The following is a 24,634-nucleotide window of genomic DNA, read 5'->3' as shown; positions in this document are numbered from 1 at the left end:
CCCTCCGCACTACCCTCCCCCTCTTCCCCGTGGGCCGCAGACCCCGTCCATGCAGGTGATGTTCCTGGCCACGGTGAGCGCTGGACTGGCCATCTTCATGCTGCTGCTGCCGCTGGTCGCGTGCTTCGGGGACTCGCTGCGTCGCTCCGCCCCGCTCCCCTCCGTCGTCGTGTGGGCCCTTATGATGGCCGGGGCCTTCCTCTTCATGTTCAGCAGCGGAGTGGTGGTCTCGGCCTGGGACCAGGTGAGGGGGAGCCGACTTTCTGGATTTGCGATCGTCCCTGGGGTCGCCTCTAGCCCACCCCACTCCTCTCATCTCACTCTACTCCCCTCCTCGCACTCTCCTACCTCTCCCCTCTCATCTCACTCTACTCCCCTCCACGCACTCCACTCCCTCTCCCCTGTCCCCCAAATTAGTAGTGAAAAAGACATGCATAGACGGACGCAGACAGTCAGATAGACACACACACACACAGACACACACAGACACACACAAACAAAGTTCTCCTGTAGAGCCTGAAAACAGACTATGAGGACAAGTGCTGATAGCGAGCACCTATGAAGGCTGGCATAGAACATGAGGGGGTGGGTGGCCAACACCACGCCCGGCCGCCTTTGTCTCCCCAGTGGTGAAGTATACACACGACACCAGGTACTCATTTGAGACTGAGTCCACCTAGGAGAGGCCATGGACCGGTTCAGATAACCATCACTGGTGTTGGCTGTGAACGGCAATTGAACTTAGGTTGCCGGGTTCGTAGCTATTTGTTGCGCTACCGCTCCCCACGAGACGGACAAAGAAAGAGGAGGGTGCAGTGACAGACACAAACGGACCACACACACACACGTATCATGTTCGATCTCCCAAGGTATGGATCTTCCTCTACATCATCTTCGTGAGCTACACGATGCTGCCACTGAGGCTCAGGGAGGCAGTGATCGCGGGATCGGCGACATGTCTCTCCCACATCATCACGACGGCGATCTACGTGGGGTTGCGAACCGCCGACCGCGGGATCCTGGCCCGGCAGGTGAGCGGGTACCCCCGGCCCCCGCAAACTCCTGACCATCACCACCATGCACGCCGCTCACCACCACAACCACCACCACCACCACCACGCCGCTCAGAACCCGACACACTCCTCACCACAACCGCCACGCACACTGCTCACCACCACCACCACCACGCCGCTCAGAACCCTACACACTCCTCACCATCACCACCATGCACGCCGCTCACCACCACCACCACCACGCCGCTCAGAACCCTACACACTTCTCACCACAACCGCCACGCACGCCGCTCACCACCACCACCACCACCACCACGCCACTCAGAACCCTACACACTCCTCACCACCACCACCATGCACGCCGCTCACCACCACCACCACCACGCCGCTCAGAACCCTACACACTCCTCACCACCACCACAACGCCGCTCAGAACCCTACACACTTCTCACCACAACCACCATGCACGCCGCTCACCACCACCACGCCGCTCAGAACCCTACACACTCCTCACCACAACCACCACGCACACAGCTCACACCTCTACACACTGCAATCTCCTCCCCCCCCCCACCAACCCCCCCCCTCTTTCCTTGTGACCCCCATGACCCCCGTGACCTTTAGCTGGTGGCGAACGCGGTGATCTTTGTGTGCGGGAACCTGGTCGGCGCCTACCACAAGTGGATGGTGGAGCTGGCGCTGCGGCACACCTACAGCGAGACCTACAACTATGTGTACAGCAAGGCGCAGCTTGAGGCTGAGAAGCGCAGACAGGTGTGGGCACCGTCGGTCGGCCGATCGGTCAGTCAGTCGGTTAATCGGTCAGTCAGTCGGTTAATCGGTCAATCTGTCGGTCCGTCAATGAGTCGTTCAGTCAATATATGGGTTGGCCGGTCAATCAATTGGTCGGGCGGGCGGGCGGTCGGTCAATCGGCCGGTCCGTCGGTCAGTGAATAATATGCTGTTTAATTTCCTTGGTACGCAATTGCGTACTCAGATGTGGACAAAGCAGTTGCAGGCGATTGGTGAACTTAGGCGATTTTGAAAATGATGTGGTTTGCGCCACTGACCATCCGGGGCCAGAGCCGGACACGGTACGGGTTGGGTGTCGCGTGACGCAGCCAGGCGGCAGCGGTGGTGGTGGTGGCAGCTACGCTGAACTTGGCTGTCTGTAACCCAACACCGTGGAGGCAGCGGCGAGGGTTGGTGGATCGCCGCACGAATGTTGTGTAACTTTCTTCTCGTGGAGTTTCGAGGAAGAGGCATACCCTGGTCTTGACAGGAGAATCTCAACAAATGTAGACCACGCTTGTTCCATCTGTATGGGATCGAGTGTTTCCCCCTCACACTCTTGTGTTTTCCCCAGGTGCTCCAGTTTCCTCCCACATGTGAAGACCCATGAATTGTTGCTCGCACCGGCTGACCGCCTTGTGCTGCCTTCCCACTTGTCCGTGGTTTCTCCTCACGCCTCTGAGTCGCTCATTCCTTGAGAGCGAGTGAATACTGCCCGCGTTACAGCTTGATTTTATGATTCTAATCATGAATCTTCTTTACCCGTGGCTCATCGTGGGAAGAGCAGGAGAGTCGAGGGTGCAATGCATGGATTAAGAAAAAGGAAGGGGGAAAGGAAGGGATGCTGGGTCGGACGTCCCCAAGTCAGACAAAGAGGAGGGCCACGGCTCAAGATGAGCGGCAGGGAGAGAGAAGGAAGAACGCTGGTACAGGAAGGGGGAGAAGGAATGACGAGGGTGGTGGTGGTGGTGGTGGTGAGAGGGGAGGAAAGAGAGGAAGAAGAGGGAAGGAATGGGCGAGGTAGAAGTGAGCTGCACGGAGGAGCGGCGACTGTTCTCACAGCGGGCGGTGGTGGGGAGAGGGGAGGCATTCAGAGTGGGGGTGGCCACACAGAAGTCAGGTGTTTTTACGGGGAGGCTTGAGCTGGTTTAGATAAAGAGATGAACACACATGCCACCCCACCCCTCCCGGCGCCCCCCCCCCAGGACTGCCTGCTGCTGTCGGTGATCCCCACCCACGTGGCGTCGGAGATGAAGGGAGACATCTTGCTCAAGTTCCGTGGGCCCCAGACCCCATGGCTCGAGAAGTCCAACTTCCACAACCTCTACGTGAAGCGGCACAAGGACGTAAGGTGCGCCCGCCAGCCGTTGTTCCCATAACAATGGAACCGTCACCCGCCATAGTAATGTGGAATTTTCATCGGCAAGGGGGTCAGGGCAGACGACGAAATGAGCGAGGAATTATTTGGAGATCCTGCATTGGCAGTGGTGCACAAGGACGGTTCACAATAACAACAAAACCTCAACACATTTGTAAATAACACCGCTGTGTGTGTGGCCTTTAGATTACAACTATACAGTCTATTCTACTATAACGTGGTAGTTGTGTTCCTAAAGAACACCGCGTTATGGAAATGTTGCGTTATAATAAATCACATAGAATATAGGGTCAAAGCACAGTCCGTGCTAACACACGAGATGCACACGCAGGCTGAACAAAGCCTCAGGCACGTGGGTAGCGTCTAGAGGCATCCAGCAGCTGCCTTGTGCAATGCTACGCAAAGGCAGCCGTACAACTGCTTATTAATACTCGCACGGCTTAGTTCTGTTCGCTCAATCGCGTTATATCCAATTCGTATTTGCGTTATCGAAAATGTGTTCTCAAATGCATCCGTCGCGTGATATCCATTTCGAGTGATGAAAATGTGGCGTTACTGGAGGACAGACCTAATAATAATAAGAGATAATGTTATTGATTTATGTGTCGAGTTGTTTTGTTATATATACATAAGAGATCTCTTGTAATGACGTGCATGCAAATACAAGTTTAGAGTGAGTTTAATTAGCATGGGGTGGTGGTAATTTTCAATTACAGTCCTGTTCAAAGCTGAAAATTATCCACGATAAAGTTTTTTTTGAGTTTGATCGCGTAAATGTAAAGCTGTCGTTAAACCCACCACCACCCGACACAGCCAATTGGTAAAGTAAATTGAACAGAACATGCCAATTAGTTATGACTTTAGCACACCGGTGTGTTGGGGAGTAAACCCACATTTATAATTTGAGTACATTAACAATTGGAAATTCCACATTACTATGGCGGACATCAGTTACTTGCGGAGGGCATGTCCTTGTTAGTGGTCCTCTGCTGCCCGTCCCTGCCTACGACCACGCCAGTGAGCCTGTGTCTGTACCTCTACGGCTCACGAACCCGACCATGCCCATACGACTAATGCAGCTCCTAATGCCCAAGCCTCTGTCAATGGCCATGCTAATATCCACGCCCTCGATCATTAATTTATTTATAAATCATTAATTAGTGAATTAACGCATTCATTAATTCATTCGCTCGTCCATCCGCACGCTCGTTATATCCGCAGTGGGCGCGTTAATTCGTCTCCGGCCCTCCCCGTGTCCAGTTCGATGCCTGGGCCACTGCTGCCGGCCACGGCCAGGCCCGAGATCTCGCCCTTCCGCCCGCTAGTGACCCCCGTGTGTGCCCACGCTGCCACCCATAACCACTGCGCGTTGCCCCCCCCCCTTTCCCCCCTCAACCCCCCCCACCCCAGCATCCTGTACGCAGACATCGTGGGCTTCACGCAGCTGGCGAGCGTGTGCACGGCGGCGGAGCTCGTGGGCGTCCTCAACGAGCTCTTCGGCCGCTTCGACATGATCGCCAAGGTGCGCACGCGCGTGTCTGTGGGCATGTGTGGGCATGCGTCTGTGGGCATGCGTGCATGGGCATGCGTGCGTGGGCATGCGTGTGTGCGCTGCGCTACGAACCCGGCGACCCGAGTTGGATTCTCGCTCACGGCCAACGCCAGTCACGATTATCTGAACTGTTCCTGGTCTTCACCTAGGTCGACTCAGCCTCAAATGAGTACGTGATAAAGTGTGTAAACATCGTTAGTGGAAGGACAAAGACGGCCAGGTGTGGTGCTGGCCATCCACCCCCTCGTGTGCCGTGTCAGGCCTTCATGGGTGCTCGCTAACAGCACTTGGCCCAACAGTCTGTTCAAGCTAAACGGGGGATCTTTGTCTTTGTGGCACTGTGTGGGTGAGTGGTCGACTGAGCATGAAGTGTGAGTAGCTGGTGCGGTGTACAAAACATCAGCACCTACAATTTTCTTACCAGCTAAGGCTCACCGAGTTTCAGAGCTCTTTTTCACATTTGGTAGCTCAACGAAGTAGCAGCCAAACACTCTAAACGCACGTTTCTAAATGTGGACGGAAAAACCTGAGGACCCGGAGAAAAATCCGCGTGACCACGGGGAGAGAGACACGCATACTCCAAATATATAGGCGTCAGAGTCGGGATCGAACCTATGACCTCCTGCATACTAGGCGAGGTAGTTAACATCTCCCGACCACGGCGCCCCTGGAAGACAAAGGTGGCCAGCAGTGGTATTGACCATGCAAAATGAACCTGCAACTGTACTAAGATATGAGCGAGTGAGCGAGCGGGCGAGCGGGGGCGAGCGAGTGATGCGTAACGTGTGATGACGCGTGGGCTTTGCTCGGCCGTGTGCAGGAGAATGCATGCATGCGGATCAAGATCCTGGGCGACTGCTACTACTGCGTGTCTGGGCTGCCCATGCCGCTGAGAGAGCACGCGCACAACTGCGTGCGCATGGGCCTCAACATGTGCCAGGCGATATGGTGAGAGGGGGAGAGCAGGGAGAGAGGGGAGAGGCTCGCAAACGAAGGAAATTTAAAAGTGAAAGAGACGGACCCGGTGAGAGAGAGGCACAGGGATAGAGACTAATGGGGAGAGAGAGGCACGGGAAGAGGGAGAGATGGAGAGAGAGCAAGACGGAGGCAAGGGGACAAGCATCGGGACAGAGAGAAAAAGAAAGAGGTACTGACGACAATTCCTCACAAGGGGGGGAGGAGAGGGAGTGAGCAAGATTTGGCCGAGTCACCCTGAGCCTTGCGAGGTTGGCGCGTCGCCACGCCCACGGCCACGTACCGGGGAAGCGCTCGTGCCAAGATGAGGGAGCGGCGCCCATCCCTCGGAGCGTGCGTGGGGAGCGGTAGCGTAGTGGTCGATGCACTGCACCACGAACCCCAGCAACGTCGAGTTCGATTCGCGTTCACGACCAATAACAGTGGCCAATATTTGAACCGATTCCGGTCCTCCTCTTGGTAGCCTCAGCCTTTAAACGAGTACCTGGTGGAGTGTGTATAAAACACCGGCAACGGGGAAGACAAAGTACGGTCGGGCGTGGTGCTTGGCCACCCACCCCCTCGTGTGCGATGTGTCGGCCTCCATAGGAGCTACTCGCTAACAGCACTTGCCCCGAAAATCTGTTTAGGCTATAAGGGGGGGCTTTGTCTAGTGGTTCAGCGGTTAGCGCACCGAGCTTCGAACCCACCCGGCGGCCCCGAGTTTGATTCTCACTTACCGCAAGTCACCGCTGGTGACGAACAACCAAATCGGTTCTGGGCCTCCTCAAGGGGATATTCAGCCTTAAATCACTGCGATGTCTGTTCAAGGGTACACGGTGGGGGGGATTATTTTGTCTTTGTGGCACGCGTATGTGTGTATGTTGAACTTCTTTCGCACCGTACGTAGCCAACTGCGCTAATCGGAGGTGCGTCCGCAGGCAGGTGTGCGACAACACGGGTGTGGACATCAACATGCGCGTGGGCGTCCACTCGGGCAACGTGCTGTGCGGCGTCATCGGCCTCCGCAAGTGGCAGTACGACGTGTGGTCGCACGACGTCACGCTCGCCAACTACATGGAGGCCGGAGGACTGCCCGGGTAGCCCGCACCGCCCCGCACCGCCCCGCACCGCCCCGCCCCGCACCGCCCCGCCTTCACCGCAGTTGTGACCACGTCCACAGAGGGGTCGGCAGAGATGATGAGAGGGAGGAGGAGGCTGCATCAGGGCTTTGAAGCTGCACGGAGGAGCGGCGTCTGTTCTCACAGCGGGCGGGGAGAGGGGAGGTGTTCAGTGGGGTGTGGTCACACACAGAGGTCACGTGGTTTACAGGAGCCTTGAGCTGATTTAGATAGCGAGATAAGGCACAGTTAACGGGACAACGAATACAGACTGTAACAAAACAGGCTGTGAATGTATTACATAAAAAAAACCCCATCTGTTTAAAATGAAATACAACAGAAAATATATTTAAATACTTCGACTTTGTAACTTCCCAAAACCGACGATCTCTCATCTGCCATCTGTGACTTGTACCCCCCCCGGCCCGCCACGTCCCGCACCCCGCCACAGTCGAGTTCACATCACGGAGGCGACGCTGGGATTTCTGGGAGACGCGTTCCTCGTGGAGCCCGGCAATGGGGGGGAGCGCAACGCGTACCTCCGCGAACACGGCATCAGCACCTACTTCATCATCGACCCCAAGGTCAGCGGTCACGACCGCCCACGCAGTTTGTCACGGTGGCCGCTTGGCGCGAACACGCGTCAAAGGCAACATCATTTTTTGCCGAGACAGACAATCACTCGCTACGGCTAGCATCAGTGGCTAGTGGCGTCTGAACCGGTCCAACCTGCAGTCACCAGCACGAAGTGTTCTCTGACAACCCCCATTACGAAATTGGTGTGGCGAGGCCTTCATCCGGCAATGCATTGGCAAATAGATGTCAATGAAGTTGATTTACTTTTAAATGTGCACGCGTCGTTGTGATCCGCTGACTCAATCTGGCTGTAAACGAGCCAAGATTCATCCGTTCTTGAATCGAATCACGGTGGTGGGGGTAAATCCTTTTCATCGTCATCAACTGCTGGTTGGCAGGCGGCCTTTCCAAGCAGCCCGCCACCTTCTAAAACAGTGTAGCCAGGGTGAGGCCTTCGGGTGCGGTGGCAGACGGGTCGTCGCTATGCGATTTTTCTTGGTGTGGTGCTGCGCCTGTGCGTGTGCTGACGAGGGGCGCGCACCGACATTTTGGCGGCACGGTGAACGCGCGGCTCTCGGCGGTCGCCAAGCCCCCAGGGCAGAGCCACCGCCACCGACAGGGTGGCGGCGTTTAAGAGCGAACTTTCCAAAGCCTGCGTCACGTTCCAAATGTCGACACTAAACTCGGAAAATGCCCGTTCGCATGGTCGCGCTTAATCATGTGGCTAATTTACGTTCGCGGCTCTGCGGCTGCTGCTGCGTTGGCAGCCGGGCACAAGCTCAACAACAAGAAATTCAACACGTTTGTCAATAATAACCACTCCGTGCGGCCTTGAAAAGAAAAACATTTCATAGGGAACGTTTCAGGCAATGGCTCTTCTTTACAGCACACACAGAGAGATTCAGAGATATATCTCTCTGTGTGTGCTGTGAAGAAGAGCCATTGCCTGAAACTTAACCTTTTACTGTATAGAATTTATTGCTGCTACAACAGCTGCTGATGACGACGGTGATGATGGTGACCACAGCCGGTGGCAGTGCCAGGCACCAAGACAGCTCAAGGGGCCCTGGGATTCATCAAACTGTGGGTGCATCAAACATCAGCTCAAATGAAAATACCAATCAGCACATGAATTAAGCCAATTAACGTGAGAGCCAATTCATCTCTCTCATTACCGACCTTGCCTGTATCTCTCACCTTTCATCTCACTGCATCTCTATTTCCGGTTTACATTTCTCTAGTATCTCCCACTACACTTCAATCTCATGTCTATATCCCTGCTGCCGTCTCAGCAGGAGTTTGTAAATTCAAAGGGAGGGGTTAGGGGGGCAGGGGGAGGCAGGGAGAGGCCTCCCTTACAAAGATAACTTTTTCTTTCCGCCCCTCGATGCGTCGGCACAACCACTCGACCAAAGCGCACCCCCCTCCCTTACCACTCCCTCACCCTGCCCCTCCCCCCCCGACCCTGTCCTCTCTCCCCCTCCCCCACTCCACCCGCCACCCCCCCAGGCTCAGCGGGTGGGCGAGCGCCGCGTCAGCTTTGTGGAGGACGCGAGCTCCCGTGGGCGTACGTCGGTGCGCGTCACCAACTACCTGGGCACGTGGGGCGCAGCCAAACCCTTCACCCTGCTCGGGCACCGCGAGAGCATCGTCCCGGAGAGCAAAGACAAGGTCAGCCAGGGGTCGGCCATGGTTTAGGCAGGGGTCAGCCTGGGGTCAGCCAGGATTGGCCATGGGTTGGCTAGGGGTCGGTCAGGGGTCAGATAATGACCACCCAGGGACCAGCCAAGGATCAGCTAGGGGTCAGCTAGGGGCCAGCCAAGGGTCAGTCAGCGGTCGGCCAGGGGTCAGCCAGGGACCAGCCAGGGACCAGTCAGGGGTCAGTTATTGGTCAGCCTGGGGTCAGCCAGAGGTCACCCCTCCCACGTTGGTCGCGCACTTGTGCGCGTGCGGCTATTTTAGTATTACAGAGAGACCCACAGACACATAGGGCCGGGCAGCTCATGCTCTTGTGTACACGCGTGTGCATGGGCAGCCCATTTTTTGACGTCGATCGACTCGGTCCATTATGCAAAGGCCCATGGACTCGTATGTACGTATTTATGTTGAACTTCTATCGCACCATACGTAGCCAACCATGCTAATGGGAGGTGCGGGGTAAGTACAACAAGCTAAAAGTATTCAATCTAGAGACCCGTAGACCTACGTAGAGCCCCGAGTTCAGTCGCTGAAACAACTTCTCCGGGTCTCTCTTCTCCTTCCCTGTCTCTCCCCCCCCTCTCCCTCCCCTGGTGCCCCCCCCCCTGCCCCCCTCCGTCTATCCAGGGGATTCCGCTCACGCCAGCCAACGGCAACAAGAAGCTCCACAGGTGCGGTCACGACCCCTCCTCTCTCACATGCCCACACAGCCCCCTCCCCGGCTGGGAGAGATCAATTATTTTTATTGATGATAATTATTATTTCTAGGTAATGATAGTGTTCACCTTGTTACACGCCGCCGCGTAGTGCTTGCTTATCGCTCTCGTAGAGAGACGGAAAGGACGTCTCGTAGAGAGAGAGAGAGGGGACCACTGAGAGCGAGAGAGGACAACTTACAGAGAGGGGGGGGGGGCGGGGACGATTCAGAGTGAGGCACGAGGAGGAACCACAGACGAGTGGGGAGGCAGCAGCTGCCACGTGGCGAAGTTCCGATGCTGCCAACCAGATGTTTTCAGCCAATTAATTAGTGTTTATATACGACGAGCTTTACTACCCGGCTTCGCCCGGGACTTGGATTCTTGTCTTGGATTAACACACGGCCTACGCGGAGGTTGGGGGGGGGGATGCGTGACGTCAGCAGGCACACTGCGTGACGCTGCCGCATGCGGGTGACATGACAGATGTCACAGATGTGACGTCACCGCTCACTTGCCGTGAAAAATATATCCATTATAGCACCCCCCGCCCCGCCAAAATACAAAAGTCTATTTTAATAATTTTTGTATTGTGTACAGTCTGGAAGCTACCCACATGCCAAATTTCAAGTTTGTTGCATGTTGGGAAGTATCCTAAACATTTTGAACAGACACACATATTCACAAATTTTCCTTTTATATACATAGATAGGCATGTAATGGGTACGAAGTGTTTTTTTTTACGATTCACCGCACCAGTGATTACTTGAATTGTCACCAATCGAGGCCACAATCGTAGTTAAGGTCAGGTTGTTATTATTATTATTTGGTCGGATTCTTACCGTCCCTTTTGCTATTGTTTCTGATTTCGATCACTTTCCATCCAGCAGCGAGAGCTTTCGACACTTCATGTGACAGCCTCACAGTGCACCTAGCCTGCCACACGCTCTGTGGTGATGTCACCAAATTGTGGTTGTCGTTGTAGTGTGCTGCGCTACGAACTCAGCAACCCGGATTCGATTCCCGCTCACGGCCAACACCAGTGACGATTATCTGAACTGGTCTTGAGACTCCCCTAGGTCGATTGGGCCACAAATAAGTACCTGCTGCGGTGTGTAAACATCGCCACTAGGGAGACAAAGGTGGTGGGGGCGTGATGCTGCTGGCCACCCACCCCCTCGTGTGCCGTGCCGGCCTTGATAGGTGCTGCTCACTAACAGCACTTGTGTACACGTGTGTGTGTGTGTGCTTGTCTGCGCAGGGCAAAGTCACAGAAGATGGTTGAGGACAGAGTTCGGCAGAAAATGACCCAAGAAATTGCGGCGATCAACTCACAGTGGTGCGAGCCCCCGACGGGAACTACACACACAGCGACAAGTATTCAAAGACAAAGATCCCCCATATAGCCTTCGCACACTGTTGGGGAAGTGCTGCTAGGAAGGACCTATGAAGCCTGGCACAGCAGACGAGGGGTTGGTTGGCAGCACCGTTCCCAGCTGACTTCGTCTCTCCTGTGGCAATGTTTACACATCATTTGAGGCCCAGTCAACGTAGGGTAGGCTCAAGCCTAGTTCAGCTAAATCATAGCTGGTGTTGTCCACGAGTGGGAATTGAGCTCGGGTTGCCGGTTTTGTAGCGCAGTGCGCTAACCACTGCACTACCACTCCCCTCTACCACACAAACATTTAAACAAAGACAAATATCCCCCGTATAGGCTTAACAGACCGTTGGGGCAAGAGTTGTTAATGAGGACCTATGGAAGCTGGTACAGCACACAAGGGGGTTGGTTACCAACACCATTCCAAGCTGCCTTTGTCTCCCTAGTGGCGATGTTCACACAACGCACGAGTTACTCATTTTAGGCTGAGTCGACTCACATACACACCAACACGTACAAACAAAAACTTGTACAGGTACAAAGACAAAGACAAAGATCCCCCGTATAGCCTTAATAGACTGTAGGGGCAAGTGCTGTTAGCGAGCACCTATAAAGGCCGGAACGGTACACGAGGGGGTGGGTGGCTAGCACCACGCCCGACCGCCTTTGTCTCCCCAGTGGCTATGTTTACACACCGCACCAGGTACTCATTTAAGGCTGAGTCGACCTAGGGGAGGCCCAGGACCGGTTCAGATAATCGTCACTGGTGTTAGCCGTGAGCGGGAATCGAACCCGGGTCGCCAGGTTCATAGCGCAGCGCGCTAACCGCTACACTACCGCTCCCCTCTGATTGTGTGTGTACAGGTACACACACAATCACACAAACATTTTGACGCTAATTTTATCAACTGTTGATGATGATAATAATAGTGGTGACGATGTTGACGATGATAATGGTGACGACGATGATGATATTGGTGCCGATGTTGTGATGGTGATGATGACGATGTTGTGCAGGCATTGCACACAAACGGAGGAAATTAACCGCGTCTCGCTGTGGTTTGATGAAGCGGAACTGGAGAAGAAGGTGCGTACTTGCCCCAACAGTCTATTTATGGTATATTCAGCGGATCTTTGTCTTGCGTGTGCAGCTGTGTTTCTGTATGTCTCTGTATGTGGCTGTATGTATGCAAGTGTGTGTTTTTGCATGTGTGTGTGTTTGTGGGGAACAGTGGTGCAGTGGTTAGCGCACTGCGTTACGAACCCGGTGACCCGCGTTTGATTCCCGCTCACTGCCAATGCCAGTGACAATAATCTGAAACGGTCCTGGGCCTTGCCTAGGTAAACATCAGCACTAGGGAGACAAAGGCAGCCGGGTGTGGTGCTGGCCACCCACCCCCTGGTGTCCCATTCCGGCCTTCATAGGTGCTCGTTAACAGCTTTTGCCCGGGCAGTCTGGTTAAGGCTATTCGGGGTATCTGTATTTTTATCTTGGTAGTACCGGAACACGGCCCTGCCACATTTCCCGTTCTACATTGGTTGCGCCACCCTGGTGTTTGGCAGCGTCTTCGCCGTGCAGATGCTGCTGTTTCCCAGGTCGGTGCCACTGCACATACCACCCAGCCTCTCCGCACCCCATCCCCCCTCCTCGTGCTGACATCCACTGCTGAAATTATGAATTATTGTTTCATTTGACTCCAGCAGCAGCTTCATGTAAACGAAGTCCTGATCGTCGTGGTCATGTGACCTTATGGCTGAGTCATGTGAACTCATGGTGTGCTGATGTGGCCTCGTGCCGTTGTCACGTGACCTCATGGCGTGGTCACATGATCTCATGACGTGGCCTCACGGTTGACGTCTTCTTCCACTTTCTGCCTCGTCAATTCCTCTCTGCTCCCCAGCTCTCCTTGTCATCTGTTATTCTCCTTCTCTCTCCCCATCCCCCTCTTCCCTGTCCCTAGACAAAACCTCAGTTATGTTTTTGTTTACCTCTGTCTGCTTGTCGCTTCAGTGGTCCCCGCTGCGCATGCTCAGTGTTTACACCGCGGGGAGGAGGGGGTTGGTGGTCTTTGTTTTGAGCTCCACTCTGCGGGGAAGCGAGCATGTGGGTTGTCCTTTGGAGAGATACTTCCCCCCCCCACCGGCCATAGTAATATGGAATTTCCATCACCGGCTCTGTGCAGGTGCTGTAAACGGGAGATGAGCACCAATAGCTATCGACGCCCCGGTCCATCGGGAAGTGGCCCAAACTTGATGTTTGTCGCGTGTCCTTCCTCTCTCTTGCTCTCTGGCGGGGCCAGGACGGTGCCGTTCGGGATCTCGTGGGGCGTCTCCGCCTTCATCATCCTCCTCGTCCTCGCCACGGCCATCGCGGGGAAGCTGATGGTGACCTACGACCCCCCCCCCCCGCACACCACCCCCGCCACCCCCCCCCCCCTCCCCCACCGACTGATCGGGTGGGCGATCGCTTGAACTTTACACCGGGCAATTGGCCGTCCACTCAACCGATCAGCTCACCGAGCGAGTGATGTAACGAACAAACTCGACACGTTTGGCAATACCGCTGTGTGGCCCTAAGAGATGAAGATATAAAGGCGATGTTTCGGTGCAATGACCATAGTAATACTACGCTCCTCCTCCTATGTTGTGGATGGTAAAGATTACGTGACGTCATTCACAAAATAGTTATCGGTCATTGTTATCTGGTGATGCTGTTGCTGCTGCGTTGGCAGTGGTGCACAAGCACAACGGACAGAAAAACCCAACGCATTTGTCGCCTTAAAAAGAGCAATATATAGGCAACGTTTAAGGCAATGGCCCTTGTATGTATGCATGTTGAACTTCTTTCACACCGTACGTAACCAACCGTGCTAATTGGCCAGTCGGCTCAAGAATTCAGTAACGATTGATGACTCAACCCGCCGTTGCCGAGGCCCTAACGCGGCGTGGGGGGCCATGCGGGGGCAGGGCCGTGACACGGCGTGGGCACGGGACGTCACCTCGTTGTCGTCGTGGGGCCTCTGGCTGCGCCTCGTCCTCACCGTCCTCGCCACCGGCACCGTCCTCGTCATGGCCGTGCTCAACATGGTGAGGCCGGGCACCCCAAAGACAAAGATTCCCCCCCCCCCGTGTAGCCTCAACAGACTGTTGGGGCGAGTGCTGTTAGCGAGCACCTAATGAAGGCCGGCAGTGCACACGAGGCGGTGGGTGGCCAGCACCATGCCTGACTGCCTTTGTCTCCCTGGTTGCGATGTTTACTACACACCGCACGAAGTACTCATTTGAGGCTGAGTCGACCTGGGGGAGGCCCAAGACCAGTTTAGATATTCGTCACCGATGTTGGCCGTGAGCGAGAATCGAACTCAGGTCGCCGGGTTCGTAGTGCAGTGCCCTAACTGCTGCACCACCGCTCCCCACACTCTTCACACTCCTCACAGATGCATACACACCCACAAATGTGTAATGCGGGCGTAAACGACCTCCCGGAAGTGACGTCATGGGGGAGGAGTTACGTCACGTGGGGGAGAGGGTTCAGGTCTATAAGGGGGGAAACCGGAAGCAGTAGGGAGTGATCGGAGACTGGGAAAGTGTGAGGCCACGCAGGGCGAAGGGTGAGAGAGAGAGTGGCGAGATCGCCACACACCCGGCCCACGAGGATCGGCACCGTCGGCCAACGGTGACCGACCCCGGGGCAGCAGGAGCAGCGAGGAGGCTGCAGAGAGCAGCGGGTCTGCAAGGGAGGAGTTGGGCAGTGGGGGTCTGCGCGACGAGACGGCAGCGGGTCTGCTAGGAGGGAGTTGGGCTACGTGAGCGACAGCAGCCTCGGGCTGCAGAGCCAAGAGTATATAGGGGAGTGCCGTGAGGGAAAAGAGATCGAACCCAAATAAAGGACACAGGACAGAGAGAAGCGTCCGAGTCTTTTATTACAAATGCATGACATTCATTTAAGGCTGAGTCAACGTCTAGACGGTGTAAGACCAGTTAAAACACCACTTGCAAAGATGTTCCCTGTCCATAGGCCAGATCTAAACCCAGGTGACAGTCTAGTGCAGTCACCTGCCTGTGGTTGTTGATGTTGTTGATGTTGTTGATGTTGTCGTTGTAGCTGCTGCTGCCCCAGGATTCTGTGTGCACCCCAGGGTCCAGCATCACCGCCGAGTGCGGATACCTGCCCGTACGTCTCGTCACACCATAGACTCACGTACTCGCGCACACACTCACACACGTCCGCACTCACAGACTCACGCACTCACACACAAATATACATTAATTCACACAATCATACATGCATGCATACAAACACACTCACACTCAATACTGAGTGTATGTACCACCACCATGATCATTAACAACACTGCAACATTAAGTGTCCATGCTCAAGACGATCGTTAATTACGCTTCATGCCCCCATCGCTAATATTTTGACCATTATCACGTGTCTACTTGTGTTTATGTTGATTATTTTTATTATAATTGCGATGTTTGTTGATCCAGGAAAGTCTCACCGAGTCTCAAGACTTTATTTCAGGAGGGTCCTGCCAGATTATCGCCGTAGGGGGCGACGTTGCTGCTGTGTGCAACCCCAATCGCGTAACTTGCAGCATCATTTCCAGCATTGGGATGTTTGGCCGATACCGTTTACATTGCGTGGTTTTCCTTTTATTTATGGGAAGAGGAAAACGGAGAAGCCGGAGGAAACCTATGCAGAGCAGCAAGGAGTGAGAACCTAAAAACTCCACGCAGAAACGCGATGTTTCGTAAAATGTGGAGAGAAAACTGGAGGACCCAGAGAAAAATCCACATGACCACAGGGAGAACATGCAAACTCTAAACACGCGTGTAGTAACTCAACTCGGAGACAGTAAGACTTAGAGGCACTTCTTTATTTAGCAAGCACCATCAGGATAACACACAACACCCTACGTGGGTGCACACTACTATTATTATTAAGACTGTCTATTGCCGGCGGCACTGCTTAGTTAGAACACTTGGTGGGCTGTCTGACTAGCGGCGCCCCGGGATGGTGAAGACGGAGACGACGAGGAGAATGGTGACGATGATGAGATGATGACGATGATGGACTTGAGCAGCACGACGGGGATCATCCCACTTCCAGCAACAGCCACGAGGTCCCCCACAGGGGCCCCTCTTAGACCCCCAGCGCAGCCTCGCTCAGCCCCGGCCACGCCTCCTGGCCACGCCCTCTGGCCACGCCCCCTGACCACGCCCCCTGGCCACGCCCCCTGGTCACGCCCCCTTTCTGGAACCTCCTAGCGGGTTTCTGAGACTTCCCGATGGGCCTCTTCTGTGATGTCCCCCTCTCGTGTCTATCCTGCTGACTTCAGGACTGCCGTACACCGCAGTCCCCCTATTTCGCCAGCAGCCAGCGCTATGCCACTACACATGTATCCAGATGTCAGGGTCAGGATCGAATCCACGACGTCCTGTATATTAGGCAAGTTAGTTAACATCTCGCCTCCCGCCCGCTTCGTCTCCCACTCGCTCCTTCACTTCCGCCTTTCCCTGCCGCCACCCCTCCCGTCCCCACCCCGTAGTACGCGGTCTACTGCTGCCTGCTGGGCCTGGTGAGCGTCTGCGTCTTCATGCGCGTCAACCAGGAGCTCAAGCTCCTGCTGCTGGCGGCCGCCGTGGCGGCGTACGTGGCGATCCTGCTGCGCACGCACGCGCTCCAGCTCGACGCCTTCACCTGCTCGCTGTACGCCGATGGCGCCACGGCCGCCAACAGTACCGGTGCGGCCTGGTGCTCCGCAGCAGCGGCAGGGAACGCCACGGCGTCGCTCTACCCAAAGTACGTCGCGGGTCGGCCGTCCGCCGGTTGTTTTGAGTGCGAGGATGGAAATTGAGTTGATCGCCCACGGCACCGACGATGTTCACGCGCCCTCGCCCACGCCGTGCACCCGTTTTGAGGCTCGAGTCTGCCGAGGGGAGGCCCAGGATCGGTTGGGATGTCGGTCACCGCTTGGTGTTTAGCCATGGTTGGGAATCGAACCCAGGTGACTGGGTTTAAAGCGTAGTCTTTGACACTGACAACAATCAACATTTTAATAATTGGTCGTTTTGGAATTACTTTTCGGCCCTTTGCCGATCCATTGCTCGACGGAGGCCTCTTCACGCTGTTTCGGCCATGGTGGGTGTTTGACCATACTTCACCGCGCTGGTCCATGTGTGTTGGTGAAGGGGAAAGAGCACCCAGAACCAGTTCAGATGTCACTCGTCACTAACAACGGTCGTAACCACGCCGCACGCGTGTGGCTGTGCCTACGAGCGGTGACGCTGTGTGCGTGAGGCTGTGCATACGAGGAGGGGTGATGCTGTATGTGTGTGGCTCTGCAGGGGCATCTCCGTGCTCAAGGACATAAAGATCATGGGCGTGGTGGCTATCTTTGTCTTCCTCGTCACCCTCGTCTTCCTCGCCAGACAGGTGTGTGTGCCGGGCGTCATCTGTTTAATTGGCAAGCACCTATGAAGGCCACTGCAGCTCATGAGAGGGTGGGTAGTGTGACCAGTCATGTACGCTGGACCGCCTGTGTCTTTCCACCTCGTCTTGTATTTACGAACCATGCCGAGCACTCGTGTAAGTAACCAATATAGCTGCACACACATAGATTAGCGGAGAGAGATACACAAAGATACACACAAAGACAAAGATCCCCCATATAGCCTGAACAGACTATTAGAGCAAGTTCTGTTCGCAAGCAGCTATGGATACACAAACACATATACAGACACAACAACAACAGCCGCCATTCGCTACAAAGTAGCGGTGACATCACCTCGGCGCTTGTGCCAGGCCAGGTGCAGTCCGAGGACACGTAAAGTGTCGAAGGGTCACTGAAAGGTCACGGGACAGAGCCGTGGGTTGACTCACTAACTGGCAGATGCACCACCTGTGCCCCCTATTGTGTCAACTTGCTGCATTTTCGTCACCCTGCGTTCCTCTCATTGTTGTGAGCGTCGCTCCTCCGCCCTTCGCTATTGTTGGAGGGCAACTGCGTCCTACTGCCCAGTAGCGTCCTTCACGAGCCTCCTCCATAGAAGCCGATCTTGATACCGCTGGTACAAGTTTTCAGCAAGTCCACTCAGCTCCACAACCTGCTGTGCCCATTTAGCCCCCTATATCCCTATATCTGCAGGCTACATGACCCAGCCAATGCAGCCTTGACCACTAGAGGAGCTTACTGACGGGAAATGTGTCCAGATCTTTCAAGGATTTATTAACAAATCAAGATTTATTTATGAGCTCCTCACAAAATCCAACCTGGTTAAACCCAGGATGGATTATAGGCAGACACACCCACATAGAGACAGACAAACGCATGGAGACACCCATAGACCCCCCCCCCCCCGTATAGCCTTAACAGACTGTTGGGGCAAGTTCTGTCAGCGAGCACCTATGAAGAGAGACACACACAGACATACACGAAGAGAAACACACATAGAGACACGCGCGCACACAGACATGCGCACACACAGACATGCACGCACAAACACACACTATCGAGTCTCACTGCTGCCGTTGCCACAGAACAACTACTACTGCCGCCTGGACTTCCTGTGGAGGACGAAGTTCGAGAAGGAGAGGGAGGAGCTGGAGATGATTGGGAACGTGAACCGCGTGCTGCTGCAGAACGTGCTCCCCGCTCACGTCGCCAACATCTTCCTCAAGATGAAGATGCCCAACGAGGTGGGCTGCCCCCCTCCTCTCACCGCCCCCACCTCCCCACCCCCCGTTCTCATCTGTTGCTCCCGTAACAACTTCCTTCCCCCCTGCCACCTGTGCTGTCGGCTCCCTGCCTCTGTAGGCCTTGCTTATACCCTCAGCCCATGATTGAATGCCTCTTTCTTTCTATGCAGTAAAACATGCCGCATGGAGATGCGCTTGCGTTTAGATGCTACATACATCGACGACGTGTTTATTGACTCACGTGCTCACTTAGAGATCCATAGGCTCACATGGAGACCCGTAGACTCGGATATAACCCCATCAACTCACATAGAAAACTCACGTAAAGACCCATAGACTTGAATACAGGCACATTAACTAATATAGAGACCCATAGACTCGCACAGAGAAACCTCACTACTTATGCCCACTGTGTAATATAGACGCTCTACAAATCCACATCGGATCGCGGTGTCGTCGTTGTTGTTGTATGATAATATCGTGCGGTAGATGATCCCTCGCTCTCCTCTCTCCGTTGCCCCGGCGGCTCCGGTGTGTGGGTTCGCTCCCCGCCCGCAGTACCTCTACAACCAAGCGCACGAGGCCGTGTGCGTCCTCTTCGCCTCCATCCCCGACTTCAAGGAGTTCTACAACGAGACCGACGCCAACAAGGCCGGCCTCGAATGCCTGCGCCTCCTCAACGAGATCATCGCCGACTTCGACGAGGTGACCACGGCGGCGACGACGACGACAACAATGAGCAGGAGTGGGAGGGAGGAGCAGAAGAAACGGGGGCTCTGGATGGGCAGGGCGATGACGATTAACTCGGCACAAAGTCATAGTCGTGGTCACGAATCGTCACCTTAATGCCGTAGGCAGCCTCAACGCCTCGGCCTGTTCCGTGACCTCCTCCAAAGCGAGCCTTCCACACACGTGGCCTCAAAGTGCACCTAGCCTGGCACACCAAACAAAATTAGCTGGTTATTAATGCTGCTGCTGTGTTGGTAGTGGTACAGAAACGCAGTTAATAACTAAATAAATAAAAACTCAACACATTCGTAAATAGCACTGTGTAGGCTTCAAAGAAAATAATATGTAATCAGTGACGTTTCAGACAATGGTCCTCCTTCATAGTACAATAAATAACTAATGTTCACGAATGTGTTGATTTTTTATGATTCATAATGGATTTTTTTTGGTTAGGTCATGGCATGATCTGGCCAAACGTGTGCCGTTAAGGCCCTAACCTAATAATCGCACTATCCTGCTTCAGGCTTATGTGTTCATAAGCAGTATTAGTGAATAATGCATTCTATGTTAATAATTGGCCCAGATAGATTAGAATCAAATGAGAGTAAATTACTTTGTAATGGTTGAAATCTAGTTCATTCTGATTGGTTGGTGCCTTTGGGGTCATGACCCCTATTTTAAGAAGTTGGGTCAGGTGATGTGGTTATCCTGACTTCCTGGATCTTGTCCTGATGATGTTTTACGCAGTTTCAAAGGAAATGTCGCGTATCTGAATGCTAAATGTCATTGTGAGGATTGTTCTTAAAGGTACTGGTGGGCTGAAGCAATGATAATATGGCTGTGTCGGGTGGTGGAGGGCCTTGATGACACAGATTTGGACAGATGATTACCATGACTTCACCCAAAATTCACTTGTGAATAATCATCGTCATTGTCGTATTGGTGATTATTGCCATAATTACTTATCATCTTGTCCCAATCATCCTCCTCATGGTCAGCGTTTTAATCTTAATGATCGTCATCATCGTAATCATTGTCATCATAATGATCATCACCATTATCGTCATCATCATCGTAATCATTGTCATCTAGATGAATTGCTCCTCAAGCCGTCGCAACCCCTCTTTGCGATCCTGCGATGCAACAATCCGCCCAGCGCCGACACACGCCGATCCCATCGCTATATCTCCGGGGTTGTCTGAACATCATCTTCTGAACAACATCACTGATTTCACGTTAAATTGGCAACTTAAGACGCGAGACCCTGAAACCCGCGGGCTTTGCGGTGACTCCCGATCCGCGACCTCCGTCTCTGTCCCGTGTTTTTTTTTCCGTCATTCCCCGCAGCTGCTGTCAAAGCTCAAGTTCAGCGGCGTGGAGAAGATCAAGACGATCGGCAGCACGTACATGGCGGCCGTGGGGCTCAACCTGACGGCCGGACACGACCACGCGCAGGTGCGCGCGGCGCCGCTGTGACGCAATAAAAACGGGCTGCGACGGGAGTCGCCCGATCGTGCAGATATTTGCCAATCACAAAAAGGGGGCGTGCCAGATGACGCCATACTAACCAATGGGATTTCTCGATCCATGGGTCGATCGGCAATGAATCGACTCGGCGATTGACCCGCAAGTTACGATCGACTTTGGGCTGGCTTGCCGGATGGACTGAGCAAGAATTGTTGCGATTAACCTCGGTTCACGATCCACAAGACCATATATGGGCAAAGACAGGCCCCTTTGGGCAACACCACGCCTCCATCCATTTATGGGCAAATCTCTGACCGGTGATTTTGTCGGGTGTCCGATTTTATCGTGTTCCAGCATCCCTGGCTAATCACAGCCCGCCTCCAGCCCTTGCTGATCTCATCCAGGAATATAAACCATTGTGACAACTCTGGTCATCCTCGCAGCAGCAGCAGCTTTTGGCTGGCCATCAAACAAAGATGGTCACTGCATCGCACGCTTTCAGATGCGCTTCTGCGGCCGTCTGGAACACGCTTCCTTCCGATGTTAGGAAGCCATTAGAGCTATCATCTAGATTAAAAACTCCCTTCTTTAAAACTGCTTTTTGTCTTCTTGGTTTTTTCGGTAAAGTCACGTAGAAGGGAAGTAATAAAATAATAAAAATAAAACATAATAAAATAATTCTCACGACGTTTCGGCTACGTCGTGAGAATTATTTTATTATGTTTTATTTTTATTATTTTATTACTTCCCTTCTACGTGACTTTACCGTAAAAACCAAGAAGATGAATCCCTGCAGTCACGAAAGCTTTAAATCGAAACTGCTTTTTGTGTTTAGTTTGTCCTTCCCCTGCACCTACAATTAGCGCGGTTGGCTACGTACGGTGCGAAAGAAGTTCAGCATACAATACACCCCTACAGCTGTGACTTGCGAGCCCAATCAGTGCCCTGTGAGGGTCTACCCATAGCCCTAACCCAAACTAAATTGAACACATTATTTGGTGATGCTGCCGCCGCTGCTGCTAGTACATTGGCTGTGGTGCACGAGCACAATTAACAACAACAACAACATAATCTCAACACATTTGTCAATAATGCTGTGGCCTTGAATGGAAAAATATTTGTTATAGGCCATGTTTCAGCCAATGGCCCTTCTTCATAGCGCATAAATAAGCAGGGCCACTGCTGGTCTGTTATGGACTAACCCTCGCAAGACGTTAGTAGCAGCTGCCCTAACCCTAGCCATTCTGGCAAATGACAAGCCTGGCCATAACCTGAGCCAAAACCCTAACCACTGAACTCAACCAGACCCTAACACCAAGCCAAGCCCCTATCTGTGACCCACATCAAACCAGATGATAGCCCTACCCCTAACACTATCCTTAGGTAGAGAGCTAATTAGACACCAGCTGAAGCCACAACCATCACCCTGTCTTCGCCCCACCTCTGGCATTTTGCCTTCCCTTCTTGCCACCCACCTCACCCCTCCAATTAGCACGGTTGGCTACATGCAGAGTAAAAGAAGTTGAACGTACATACATCCACAAGGGATGTCACGTGCCGTGATCACATTTTCTCCCCTCCCTCCCGCCCCCAGATGAATGTGCGGGAAGAGGAGGAGCGAGGCAATGCACACGTGGGGCTCGCGCTGGAGTTCGTGCTGGCCATGATGAGCGCGCTGGAGCAGAACAACCGCCACTCGTTCAACAGCTTCAAGCTGCGTGTCGGTACGCGGCGGCACTGGGAGGCAGCCTGCCGGCCTGGTGCCCACGTTGCCCAATGCACCGCATGCCTGGCAGTGACAAGCTCATTTCATGTTAGTCGCACGAATATTAAACCTTTTCAGAGCTGGAACTTAACCAAATGTAGTGGAAATCCTAATGTAATGTGATGGTTGCGTGTGCAGTCTTTGGTAACCAGGCTGAGCCCATTGTTACGGCAGTGACCATGAACTGCTACACACAGCGGGTGTCAAAGATCCCGTTAAGTTATTCGAAAAACAGTCGGCCATGGTGTGCCAGATTTGCCAAACTACAAATTTGCTCAGTTGGAAGCACATGAGCCATCGGCCGCCTGTTGGCCACCTCCACTGCTGTAATTATTACCAGCCAGAATCCTGCAAACTTTACTTCCATCATGAGTAAAGTTTTTTCGTAGGGAAAGCTCAGATTTTTTAATTTGTCAGAAGAAGCCCCTTATATAGTCCATAAACCAGGTGAAATGTAAGTTTCACCTCGATGAATGGTAGCACCCCTCGTGGTTACACTGGTCAATTAGTCTTTAAATCGACACCATCCACCACTGTCTGGCTCAATCTAATCTCTGACCTATACTCAAAAATCCTCCCCCCCCCCACGACCCAGGATTGAACCACGGGCCGGTGATCGCGGGGGTGATCGGTGCCGAGAAGCCGCAGTACGACATTTGGGGGAACACGGTGAATGTGGCAAGCCGCATGGAGAGCACGGGCACCGTGGACCGCATACAGGTACCGGGGATGGCGCGGCACGGTCAGCAGGTGGCGGCGGGGCGGGGGGGGTCCCTGTACAATTTCCTCTCCCTCTTTGTAGTCCGGTGTCTATGTGACATGGCCAACAGCGAGAGAGGAATACTGGACATAGTGTGTCTGGTGCGAGAATATTATTTTTTGTGGTGTCACCAACCCAAGCAGAACTTCATCCCTGCTCCCATCCCTGCTCCCATCCCGTGTGCTCTTTCTTGCCCCTCTTCTTCGTCCAGGTGACGGGTGAGACGGCCCAGGTGCTCGTGTCGCTCGGCTACTCCTGCGAAAGCCGCGGCAGCATCAACGTGAAGGGCAAAGGTCGCCTGGAGACGTTCTACGTGAGCGTGGACACTTCACGAACCCCGGGGTCGCTGCCCGGCTCGGCGGCCCCCCGCAACCTCGTCAGCTTCAATGGCAATGGAGCACCCTGAGCGGACAATGTCCACGGAGGTGCCTCGGTTGGCCCGGATCCCAGGATCGGATAATTTGAAGGAGCCCTTTGTCACTTGCATGATGAACTCTGCCCGTCCCGTGCATACATGCGTTACTGCAATGTGTGGAGTCCGGCAAGGGACGGACGGACGGATGAGCGGGTGGGCGGGCGGGCGGGTGGGCGGGCAGGCCGGTCGGTGGGTGGGCGGGCGGGCGGGCTGGTGGGCAGAAGAGAGAGGAGTTGTGGTGCTTAGGATGTGGAAGTTTCGTGGATGTTCATCTGGGCCCGTGAATCGTACGTGACGCACGCGACACTGTTTACACATTATTTAAACTGTTACTGTATGTCCTTATCGTCGTTATAATTATTACTGTTGAGATAATTGTTATTGTTACGTCTGCGTTTTTTAACCGAGACTCTGCCAAAAGTGCGCAATTATGCACTGCGTTTGAAACAGCCACTGTAGCTTTTTATATATATACTTTGCCTCACCTCCTGTCATTGGAATGTGCAATTTCCACCTCTGGCTCAGGGCTTTTAACAGGACTTATGATCCAGGTGTCTCTGGGGTCAGAGCACTCGGCTGATAATCTGAAAGGTCAAAAGTACATAGTCTTCTCAGGGGTTGACTCAGATCATCACA

General features: G+C 53.8%; 1 protein-coding gene across 1 annotated transcript; it reads left to right on the top strand.

Moving 5' to 3' along the window:
* Positions 1-180: 180 nt before the first annotated feature.
* On the top strand, positions 181-24,081 carry LOC144942200 (adenylate cyclase type 2-like). The gene is made up of 24 exons (XM_078868957.1): positions 181-244; positions 870-1,031; positions 1,638-1,787; positions 3,011-3,156; positions 4,594-4,705; positions 5,556-5,683; positions 6,631-6,789; positions 7,262-7,394; positions 8,896-9,057; positions 9,712-9,755; positions 11,041-11,118; positions 12,175-12,244; positions 12,656-12,753; positions 13,458-13,542; positions 14,125-14,244; positions 15,263-15,331; positions 16,713-16,873; positions 17,482-17,599; positions 18,704-18,862; positions 19,421-19,567; positions 20,939-21,052; positions 22,653-22,782; positions 23,419-23,543; positions 23,795-24,081. Exons 1-24 carry the CDS (start codon positions 182-184, stop codon positions 23,987-23,989), a joined length of 2,928 nt encoding a protein of 975 aa, XP_078725083.1. The 5' UTR covers position 181; the 3' UTR covers positions 23,990-24,081.
* The last annotated feature ends 553 nt before the right edge of the window (positions 24,082-24,634 follow it).

This window comes from Lampetra fluviatilis, chromosome 26 (assembly GCF_964198595.1).
Source record: "Lampetra fluviatilis chromosome 26, kcLamFluv1.1, whole genome shotgun sequence".
In the NCBI taxonomy this organism is placed as follows: domain Eukaryota; kingdom Metazoa; phylum Chordata; class Hyperoartia; order Petromyzontiformes; family Petromyzontidae; genus Lampetra; species Lampetra fluviatilis.
Note: the sequence above shows the minus strand (reverse complement) of the source record. Positions and strands in the feature narration are given on the sequence as shown.

Bases quoted from the DNA above. Each gene is read 5' to 3' on its own strand.
- LOC144942200 (XM_078868957.1), top strand. From the start codon at position 182: ATGATGGCCGGGGCCTTCCTCTTCATGTTCAGCAGCGGAGTGGTGGTC. The intron at 14,245-15,262 runs GTGAGGCCGGGC...TTGTCGTTGTAG, and splicing joins TCATGGCCGTGCTCAACATG to CTGCTGCTGCCCCAGGATTC. The intron at 16,874-17,481 runs GTACGCCGATGG...GCATACGAGGAG, and splicing joins GACGCCTTCACCTGCTCGCT to GGGTGATGCTGTATGTGTGT.